Below are 11,922 nucleotides of genomic sequence, written 5' to 3'. Positions count from 1 at the left end.
ATGCTGCTTGGCCTGCTGTGTTCATCCAGCCCTGCACCTTGTTGTCTCGGATTCTCCAGCATCTGCAGTTCCTACTATCTCTTAGAACACTGGATATTGAGTTTACTCAGGAAGTGAAAAGAAATAACTGTTTTTCTTTTTAGCTTATCAGAATTGGAAAGTGAAACTGAACAAGAACATGAATGGATAGAAAAGGAAGACTTAAATGCCATAATTGAAAATGAATTTGGATACGCTCACAGGTAAAAGGAGATATTATCATTGCAGGGAAATTTAAATGTAGAGCAGAGAGTGTTTCAATAAAACTGGAGACAAATTTGTTTTATTAAACATTTTGATGTAATGCTTGATAAAAGCAAATTTACAAGAAATAAGGCCAGGCTGTGAAATTTTCAGAAAATGTTACTTCTATGATTATCTCTGTTAGATACCTCCAAGGCAAAATTAAGCAAGTGCTGTAAAGAAAAACATATTATTAGCTACAACTGCAAGAAACATAGACTAGATAAATTTGTGATCATTTGCATTTTGAGCTATCCATGATTGCGTAGTTTATGGCCAAGCGTCTAATTTGTTTTGGAGGGTCTTAAGGATACCATGTTTAAATAGATTGAAACCAATTATACTTAACTAGCCGAGGCCGACAAAAATGACAGTGCATGAGAAACATAGTTGAGATATCCACTAGTATGAAGCAGTCTTTGTGAACAAGCTTAATGTATTTGGTAAGAATTTGAATAATATGCTTCAGACATATGCATTCACCAGTTTTTCAGGCTTTTAATTGTTTATCAGTCATGTGAATACTAAATTAATATATTATGTCAAGTTAATAAAGCTTAAATTTGAATGAGCCAGATGTCTCTAAGTGCTTTTTGTTATTTCAGTATCTTATTTTAAGGATAAAATTAAATTGTAATCTCAAGCAGGTGACTCAGTGTCTTATCAGAAAAGTAACTTGTATCAGTGAGCCATACATGTGGCAAATTTTGCTGCTGCTGTTTGGATGTAAACATCTTTTGAAGTTTGGAAACATGTTTCCAATAAAAGACACTCTATTACCTCAAAGCTGAGTTAATCACTTCTATTTAAATATTTAATTGCTTGTAGCATTCAGGACACTTGCTTATTTAAATAGGAGCAGTTGAATTATTGTCTGCTGCAAATCCACTAATGAAAATCTGCTAGAAGTTTAAATTTTTCTTTTGTAGGTCTACCATCTGTTCACTCATGATGTTAATGTTGCTTCAGTTTCCAATTCAGCCTGCTGTAGCATTTGGACTGGAAGAAAATGACCAAACCAATAGAGACGGAGTCCAAATAGTGCCTTTATACAATGACGTTGCATTGCCTGACGAGCATATTCCTTATTTTCTGCACAATAACATGCACGTAGCTAATCGTTGTAAAAAAGACCCTCTCTGTCCATTTACGGTAAGTCTTATTAATAGTCATTTAGTAGTACAGAACTGGAGTATTGTTGAAAAAAAATGTTGAGGCTTTCAGTCTTGTGCTCATCAGGACAATTTGCACAAATACCCATGCAATGGGATACCGACAGTTATACTGCATGAGAGGAGAGAACTGATTGGCTGGCGAGTGGACTCTGGTTGGTAAACATGTTGCCAATGGAGAATATACCCATATATGATGGTTTGCTGTTTCATCTCTCTGAGCAATGCCCTGATCAATCAGTCAACCTGTAAACAAAGCCTACAGAGAACTGACAATCAGCATTAATGGGTGCATTCTCCATGCAAATACCTCCATCAATCAGAGTCCACTTGCTGACCATTCAGCACTTCCCACAGCTATTAAAATGTTGGTTCTAGCCTTGAATTGGTATTCTTGTAAATTGCCCTGATGAGTCAAAGACAAAAAGCTTTGACAAAATATGTTCTTTTTAAAGCAATATTTAACTTCATTATGTGTGCAACCCTGCTTGTGGAAAGGAGTATTTAGTGGGTATATTTTTAAATATTTAAAAGTTGGCCCATACGGACCAAAAGAAAACTGTTGCATAGACTGATAGGTGGATTCTTGTTCACAATTGTTCACAAACAGATTGCCCCTGTTATACCTGTTCAGACCAGTGTTTTTCCTATTTTAAATATAAGAAACAAGAGCAGGAGTTGACTTTTTGGCCCTTTTGAGCTGTCTTTGCTGTTCAGTGTCAAAAATCACATGACACCAGGTTATAGTCCAACAGGTTTATTTGAAGACACAAGCTTTTGCAGTCTTGCTCCTTCTTCAGGTGTCAGTGAGCGAAGTGGCATCACGCACAGAATTTATAAGGAATAGATCAAAACATCATAGAACAAATGCGAATGTGTTGAACAAACCTAAGATGGCTGCGAAATCTTAAATTAGTTAGAAAGGATTAATATGCAAATTTCAGAATTTCTTTCAAGTCACTGCCCCGAGAAAGCTAAAAGTTTTAATAGTACCCTCAGTATACCAGAGGTGACATCCCAGGTCAGAGAATGCATTTTAGGTGTGAGACCTTGTTTAGAATCTGGCTGTGTGCCTATTTGGAGTCACACTGCTTTTATTTCCAAAGTAGGAATTTATGAAATGCCACATTGACTGTCTACAAATTGTGTGCTTTTTGAACAAAATAGAATATATCTGCAAATGCACATTCAGCCCATAGATTTGTGTGTGTGTGTGTGTGTGAGAGAGTACATAGTGTGGTGGGGTCACCTGTAGTGCGACATGAACCCAAGGTCCTGGTTGAGGCCGTCCTCATGGGTACTGAACTTGGCTATCAGCCTCTGCTCGGCTATTCTGCATTGTTGTGTACCCTGAAGTCCATCTTGGAGGAAGCTTATCTGAAGATCAGAGGCCGAATGCCCTTGACTGCTGAAACGTTCTCTGACTGGGAGGGAACATTCCTGTCTGGCGATTGTTGCATGGTGTCCATTCATCCGGTGTCATAGCATCTGCATGGTTTCGTCAATATACCATGCCTCAGGACATCCTTGCCTGCAACATATGAGATAGGCAACGTTGGCCGAGTTGCATGAGTATTGCCATGCACGTAGTAGTTATCCCGGGGCAGTGACTTGCAAGAAATTCTATAATTTGCATATTAATCCTTTCTAACTGATTAAAGATTTAACAGCCATCTTAGATTTCGACGACACATTTGTATCAGTTCTATAACCCTTTGATCTTTTGCTTATAAATTCTGTGTCTGATGCCACCTCTCTCACTGACACCTGAAAAAGGAGCGAGACTCCGAAAGCTTGTCTAGAAATAAATCTGTTGAACTATAACCGGTGTCATGTGATTTTTGACCTTGTCCACCCCACGCCATCACCAGCACCTCCACATCATTTGCTATTCAATGAAATTGCATCTGAGCTTCCACACCATTTTATTTTCTTTGCAGTATCCCTGTATCCCTTGAGGTTTTATATACATAAAAATCTGTTGATCTCAGTTTTGAACCTATTCAATGACCGAACCTCCACATCATTTAGGGTAGCAAATTCCAAAGATTCACCACCTTCCGAAAAGCTTTCTGAAATCTAAATGTACCACACCTACTGGTTTTCCTCCCTTATGTATGTTGCTAGTAACATGCTCAAAAAAACTCCAACAGGTTTAGTAAGCATGCCTAATTTTCCCTCTCTCTATCCTTTCTTAAACAGTTTGCCAACACCTAATCCCTGGGAATGACTCTGGACTCTATTGAAATTTCAAAGATTATCAATTCAGCATTTGCTTTCTCTCCAGCCACCTCTTTCAACACTCTTAGACGTAGTTCATCAGGTGTGGGGATTTATCCAAATAAAGACCCATAAACTTCTCTGATACTATTTTTACTTATGTTTTACCAACTTTGCAGAGCCTTGTTTACACTGGTTCCTAAATTCTCCATTATTTGAGAGATTTTTATTTTCTTTTCCCCCGTGAAGACAGAGACAAAGTATTCAATTAGTTTCTCTGCCATTTCCTTATTTCCCATTATAAATTCTCCTAACGTCGCTTGTAATGGACCTACATTTGTTTTTGCTAATCATTCCCTTTGACATATATATTAGAACTTTTACAGTTCCTTTTAACGATGCTAACTAGTTTACTCATCTATTCCATTTTCCCTTTCTTAATCTTTTTCATGATCCTCCTCTGCAGAATTCTGAAATGCTCCCAAACTTTGTGCTTACTTTTTTTGGTAACTTTATAGGTCTGTTTCTTTGATCTAATACAGTATTGATTTCTTTTGTTGGCCACGATTGGAACCTGTGTCTTGCTGGTGTTATGTGAATGAAGGAATGTATTTTTGTTCTAAACTGTTTGTTGGTTCTGTAAATGTTAGCCTTTACCTGTCTACCTTTTACCTTTCTAATGTAGTTTCCTGATTCACCATAGCCAGTTTGACCCTACTATCTTTGTAGTGTCCTTTGTTTGGATTTAAGGCACGCATTTCTAGGTTGAGCTACGTCAGTTTCAAAATGAACGTAAAATTTTGTCATGGTGTGGTCACTCTTTCCTAAAGACACCTGTGTAACAAGATTATTACTTAGCCCCTTTACATTTTTACTATACTTGATCTAAAAAAAACCTGTCGTCTAGTTGGTTTTTCAACATTCTGCTCCAGGGGACTATGTTGCATACATTTCAAGAATTTGTTCTCCACAACATTTAATACTAATTAGGTTTATCTAGCCATATGTAGATTGAACCCCTTCGTCCTCCCCGCCCCCCAGATTACTATATTTCCCTCATTACATGCACTTCCAATTTCTTGATTCATACTGTGCTGCTGTTTGATCCTGTGTAAACTGTCACAAATGTTTTCTCCCCCTTACTGTTTCTTGTTTCTACCCAACCTGAACTTGTGTCTTGAACTTTAGAAAAAGGTCATCTCTCACTCCAATAATACTGCTCTCTTTAATTAACAATGCTACTCTAGCTCTGTTTCCCAGCTTTCCGTCTCCTTCCTGAAAATCAGGTCCCAGCTTTGGGTTCCTCGTGGCCAGTGTTTTAAAACTCCCTATAAATTGTTGACCATGTCCAAGGCCCCCTGCAAACATCATTTTGCTTAGCAATACATCAGCTGCAGCTGTACAGATCTCACTTCACAGCGTGAATTATTTCTTGATCCTAGACCCATGAAAAGAGCAGCTGTTGATGCTGCTGTGAAAATATACTTGTTAAATTTAGTTATGCAAATACAGGAATTCATGGTTCATTGGTTTCTTCTGGGTTCTGAAACGCTGCTTCTGCAGAATCACGTTCCCAATTGAGTATAAACAGTGGAAGAATGACACTTGCATTTTCTGCTTCCAAAGCTAGATGTAATTAAAATGCAGAAAATAACAGCGCCTGAGCTCCTGTTCTAAATTACAAATGATAGCATGTACTGCTGAAAAGGCAAATCTTTGCATAAAATGTATACATATATAATAACAGAAGTGATGCGTTTATTATTTAACACATATTTAAAAAAAAACAGACTGGCAGAAATCTGTTGAGTTCACAGATCTCACGATTCCCTCAGAATGGGAATGCTGGTTTGAAAACCTGTGGTCTACACTCCTGCGTGAATACTGACTCTTTAAATCTGGTATTGATTCAGTGCTTTCAGAAGATAAAGCCCTCTACCCATATACTCCACCCAATTTATTTAGTACCTTGAGGCAAAGCTTTACAAAGGTTCTCCCGGATTCTGAAGGCAGTTGAGCAAAACTCAAAGGATTGGCTCACAGTTAACAATTCTGGCCCCATAAATCTTTGAAGTTCACCTTGCAGCCTCTACTTTTGATACTTAACTGGAAATGTCGATATGCTAGAAAACAGAGATGATCATTTTAAAAACAAAGGTTTAGTTCTCAAACAATAAATCCTCTGCATGGTAATGGGTTATTAAATCGAAAATGATAACCTTGGCCCTCTTTCCATTAATCCAAGGAGTACTTCTTAAATTATATTGTAACAAATATTAAAGCTGTTCACGTGTGACAGAAATTAATTTTCAGAAATAAGCTTTAACATACTTGCTCACAAAGCAAACCTTGTCTCTTTTTATCAGTAACTGGAATACTAAGGATTAAACTGTAGATTTTGAGCAGGTGAAATCCACCATAATACTGAAAGACAAAGTTTGTTTAAAGAGTCAAGTTTTACAGGTTTACATATACATTCAGTATCAATAGTACTCCATGGAGGCACAATTGCTTAGTTTGGTTCTGCTTTTAGCTAGGTTACCATATGTTCATTGGGAATCATTGTATTGTTATCAGGAAGAGAAAACTTGGATCAACAAAAGTGCACATTGGCCAGTTGAATTGCCCATTTCACCGTCTGAGCGGAGATCAATTAACTCAGCATAAAATGGTCATCAAGTCAAGGACTAGTTTTTTTCATAATGCTGACTACTTTAACCAGTTAAGCCATTGGGGATCCCTTAATATAATCATCAGGATTTTACTTGCTGTTCAAAATAGCAGAGTATTGTAATTTGCACGTGTGAAACAAGATACTTCTCCTGGACTTTGGAAGTATAGAATATCTCGTATCATCTGCAATACTGCATTAGTGAAACGGAATAAAAGAATTGAACAAAATTGTTTTAATAGTAGACCAGACAATGAAAACACTTAATGAAAGCTCTGTTTATTATGGTTACTTTATTGATATAATACATTGCTCATTTACAAATTATCAATATTACATATGAATTCAGAGATAAGTGGACATTTTGATAACGCTGAAAGCAAACAACGGTTGAGACATCAGGACTTGTGCTATATTCTGGCCAAAGTAGATTATTTTGGATTTCTGATGAGTGAATTAAATATTTGGAATAGAATTTGCCTATGGAATGCTTGAATTGTACTGAATATTATTAAAATGGTTTTTATTTTACTATTAGAGAAAAATAAGAACAGTTGATAATGGTGCCTTTGGGATCCAAAAGGAGTTAGCTTTGTGTTCAGTGTGAAAGTGAATCTTAAATATGTATTGACACTTAAAAATAAAACTACATTCCCATATATTCACCATACGTAAAAGATTACCTTTTGCTGAAGCATCAGAAAATACAATGTTTGTTGACATGGTTTGATTAGGGTCTTTTGCATTTGTGCAGTGAAAAGCAAGTTGACTGGTCCAAAAACATAGGTGTTTTGAAACAAAATGATAACCATTGTGCTAGTTTGTGGAGTACTTGTAACCAGGTAAATGACGAACCTAAGTAATGTCCCCAGTCGTGTTACTTTGAACCTTGAAAACTTTGAATTTGTTCTGTGAAAATAGCTGGGAATAATCCATTTTATTTGTCAACATTGGGAAATATTTAGTTTTTTGCAACCATTTTATGACCAAAATGGGTATTTAATAAGTTTGGGTTTGTGGCATTAACCTATGGCACTCTACTGTGGTGACTTAAAGGGCTGAGCTGTCATTACTGCCTCTGAATCAGCTTTGAAAATGTATACAACGTATATGCATAATTTATATAGTGATATAAATTTATAAATAATTTAATCCTGCTAATTATCTGGACATGTCAGTTAAACTGTGGTCCTATTCAAAAATTCAGAATAAAGGAAGAATTGTGAGGAATCACAGTAATAATTGATTGTGATTATAATTTTTTGGTGTATTGTTGCTTTTTTGACCATTTTGTTGTTTTCATTTTGACACATTTTTTAAAAAAAATGTAAAGAATGAATAGATAATAATTTGGATGAAATATGGAGAACATGTTGTTGACCTTGAGAAACAGAAGCTAATTGCATGTCTACTTTTGTTGTAGAAACACTTGAGGAAGCTGCAGTCCTGCTGGGGATACGAAAGCAATTGCAAACCACAACACAGATTCAGTTACCCTGTGTGCACTGATGCTACTTCAGGCTGGTAAGGCCCCCAAAAAAGAAAAGCACTGTGTATAAGTTTGGTGATACTTCTTATTTGTTTTATTTTATTTTGTTTTATTTTACATGTCACTTGAAGGAATAACTGGAAACATGACTGATATCACCTGTGCAGTTGAATGTAGAACACAACTTTACCTGCAGTGCAGCTGGTAGTTCTCAAAAAATGCATGTAATTTTCTAATAGGATCTTGAGGCTTTTTAAGACGCTAGACTGGAAAGTGTTCAATAATTATTGCAATAAACTTCAGTCAATTTTTTTTAATACTGAAAAGAATACTAGCCCCTAATGAAGAGTAAAGTTAATATAATGTACATTTAATGGAGGATTTAAGCTATGAGTATTAGAAAATTTTGAAAGTAAGTAGAAATCCTCTGTTTATAGAAACTGCAAGTTGTAGTTTTCTGAAAAATACTGTTTGTAATAGACCCTTAATTGGAATCCAGAATTTTGGCCAGCAGATAAATGATTTGTGAAATCTAGCCAAATATTGAAGCAGCTGCTTTAATAATTAATTTGTGTTCACTTTCTTCTAAATCTACGGCAGTACCTGTCAAGATATGTGACAAATATGTCCCAGCAAAACGCAATTCTTAACAGAAATTTCTTTCATGTAATACGACTTAAGCTCCTTTAACATGATAAAGCCAAAGGCTATCATTTTCAGTTTTGTAGTCTGCGTTGGGCCAGACTCACTGCCCCCTACCATTGAGAGAACTCACAGATTATAAATTGTGAGTCAGTCAGTTTGAGTTTCTCAACCTATTGTATGCCTTACCAGTGGAGTCCCACTGTTCAGGCAGCTTCTGGGTATGAAACAGCATCTGGCAAGGCCTAGTTTTCAGGGATTCGTTAATGAGAAGGTACAGTGAAACTTAGAGATTTATATATGTATATTTTGGTGTCATTTGCTGTTAGTTTGGGTTCTTGGAGTTGGACATGTGGATTTGGAGTTGACAACTGGGGTTTTTGAGGGAAAATCATAATGCCAATAATTTCACGCGAGGTTACTCGGAGACCCTAAGAAACTGCACAGAACTTAGGGAGAGACCATTGAGATTGATTCAGTCTACTTTGGAGGTTCATTTGAGAGAGAAGGTTGTATTAAGCTGCAAAATATAACTTTCATGAGTGTGCCATCCTCTATTCTTTAAACATTTTCCACAGAATGTTTACTTTGTATCACTGTTACCGTTTTAGTACCTACTTCTTTTCTTGCTGTCTCCTTTTCTGAGAACTCCTTATACTTTCGTATATTGCAATCAGTCTCCATTTAATTTTCAGCCATTTGCTTTGATATGTCCACTCTTATTATAATGAAAGTGTGTTAATTTCTTTATACCACTTTTTGATTCTAGTTTTTCTCTATTTTTACTTACACGCTTCTGTTGGTTCTTTAAAACTGGCTCGTCTTCCATCCACTAATTTTCTGTTCAGATATTCATATGACCATTCTGTCACCGTACTTGTTAGCATAATTTTTTTTTATAAAATGTAGTGGGAGCTGTTAGATTCCATTGAAAATGATGGTATTGTGGTAATATTAATAGGGTATTACTGAAACTGAAAGATACAAGTCCAGTTCCTGCCACAACAGCTTGTGGGTCGTAAAATTCAAACAATTGATAAATCTAGTGCCAGAGGATTGGAAAAGTTTGAATGTTACACCCTTGTTCAAAGAAAAAGTCTAAGGATAAATTCAGCAACCAAAGGCCAGTCTGTTTAACTTTGGTGAGAAAGCATTTAGAAATGATATTCTGCAGCAAAGTTAACAATTACTTGGATTAATATGGATTAGTTAAGGAAAGTCGACATGGACATGTTGAAAGGAAATCATATTTAATGAATTTGAGTATTTCTATGAAGTAAAAGAGTAGATTGATAAGAGCAGAATAGTGGTCTACGGTTGTTTTTTTGGACAGGAGGAAAGTTTATGGGGAGGTTCCCAAGTGTCACTATTAGAATCGTTGCTTTTGTTAACCAATTTTAATAATTTACACTTGGGGGCACAGGACAAAATTTGAAGATGACATTATGAGCTGTGAGCAGGGTTATGATAGACTTCAAGAGGACATAAGTTAGTGGAATAGATGGAGACGATGCGTTAGAATTAGTGCACAGAAGTACTTATGTTTGTTTTACCTTGTTCTTCATACCATGAGGAAAGATGATTTACAGGATATATTTCCAAGGGGGTTGTCTGAGTAGCGGGGTTTCATTGTACCTTCTCCTTGGTGGGGTTATTGTGCACAAGTTGTTGAAGGTGGTAAACCAGTTTGAGAAGGTGATTAACAATATATACAGTATATCTGATTCAGGACTTAGTAAGACATTATGCTTTTGTTCATAAAATTATGAAAGCAAGGAAATTGGGGTGAACTTAAACACAGACTTGAACTCCGCTGCAGCATTGTGCCATTCTGCGCACCATATTTTAGGAAGAATGTGAATTTACTGGCTATGGTGCAGAAATGACTTCTAACAATGCCCCAGTAAATGATGGATTTGCAAATAGATGGACAAAGCTGGAGCTGTTCTCTTTAGTAAAGAGAAGGTACAGTGGTAGGTGGGTTCAACATTATAAGGGGGCTGGACAGAGAAGATATGGAGAAACTGTTCCCATTAGCAGAAGGGGGAAGAACCAGGGGACATAAGTTTTAAAAATTAATTCATGTGATGTGGGCATTAATGACTGGGTCAGCATTTATTGCCCATTCTTCTTCTTCATGGAGAAGGTGGTGATGTGTTGCCTTCTTGAACTACTGCAATTCATATGAAATAGATAAACCCACTATGCCATTAGGAAGAGTTCCAGGACTTTGACCCAGCAACACTGAAGGAACGGCAATATATGGTGATGTCGCTGTGTATCTATTGCCTTTGTCCTCCGAGCTTGAAATGGTCATATGTTCAGAAGATACTGTCTAAGGAGCTTTTTGTGAATTTCTAAAGTGCATCTTGTAGATGGTACATACTGCTGCTTCTGTGCATCAGTGGTGGAGGGAGTGAATGTTTTGGATGTGGTGCCAGTCAAGTGACTGCTTTGGCCTTGGTGTCAAGCTGCTTTAGTATTGATGCTATTTGTAACCGTATAGTTATTGGTCTCTGACTCGAAGCTCTAAAATAGATAATCTAATAGATCATATGATATTATTTTTGATTTGTCTCTTTTTTTTTGATCTTATTTTCTTGTATTTTTATTTTGTGTTGTATCTCCTCATGTACTGTTAGAACTGGGGAGGCGATGGCCTTGTGGTATTATCACTGACTATTAACTCAGAGACCCAGATAACGTTCTGGGAACCCGGGTTTGAATCCTGCAACGGCAGATGGTGGAATTTGAATTCAGTAAAATATCTGGAATTAAGAATCGAATGACGACTGTGAATTCGTTGTCGATTGTCGGAAAAACCCATCTGGTTCACTAATGTCCTTTAGAGAAGGAAACCACCATCCTTGCCTAGTCTGGCCTACATGTGATTCCAGACCCACAGCAATGTGGTTGACTCTGAGCTGCCCTCTAGGCAATTAGGGATGGGCAATAAATGCTGCCTAGCCAGCGACGCCCTCATCCCGTTAATGAATAAAGGAATTGGCTACCTGTTGTAGTTTTGTTGTCGTTGAGGCAGATATTAAGCAAGTAACAAAGAATATATATGATTTCTAAACGTTCAGGCATTTGTAAACTATAGAAGAGTACCTCAATCATATAGTTTACATCCACCCTCTTAGTGAATTGGTCTTTAGGCCATTTGATTTAATTATAAATTACTGCAGCAAACGTTCAGCAGAGATATGATTGGTGCACTGAGCACCTTTTTAAGATTGAAAACTTCTGTTGTTCTATAGCTTCAATGAAGTGTTAATTGACATTTTTCTAACTTAGTAAGAAACTATAGAAAGTAACTAATTTAGTAGAGCCAAAATGACGCACATTTTTGAGAAACTGCCCCAACCAATATGCTGTTTGAGATGGTATGTTGCTTTATTCTGCAGAGTGATTATTTGTTTCAGTATTGGAAACATTAAAATGTG

The 11,922-nt window shown here is 36.7% G+C and overlaps 1 protein-coding gene across 1 annotated transcript; it reads left to right on the top strand.

Moving 5' to 3' along the window:
• Nucleotides 1-140: 140 nt before the first annotated feature.
• Nucleotides 141-7,869, top strand: LOC125482004 (EGF domain-specific O-linked N-acetylglucosamine transferase-like; the record flags this gene model as incomplete). The annotated part of the gene is made up of 3 exons (XM_048593974.1): nucleotides 141-242; nucleotides 1,212-1,434; nucleotides 7,769-7,869. Coding segments are annotated over exons 2-3 (305 nt in total), but the record flags the coding sequence as incomplete, so codon positions are not given.
• Nucleotides 7,870-11,922: the final 4,053 nt, after the last annotated feature.

Source organism: Rhincodon typus, unplaced genomic scaffold (assembly GCF_021869965.1).
Source record: "Rhincodon typus isolate 14 unplaced genomic scaffold, sRhiTyp1.1 hic_rhity00004940, whole genome shotgun sequence".
NCBI lineage: Eukaryota > Metazoa > Chordata > Chondrichthyes > Orectolobiformes > Rhincodontidae > Rhincodon > Rhincodon typus.
Note: the sequence above shows the minus strand (reverse complement) of the source record. Positions and strands in the feature narration are given on the sequence as shown.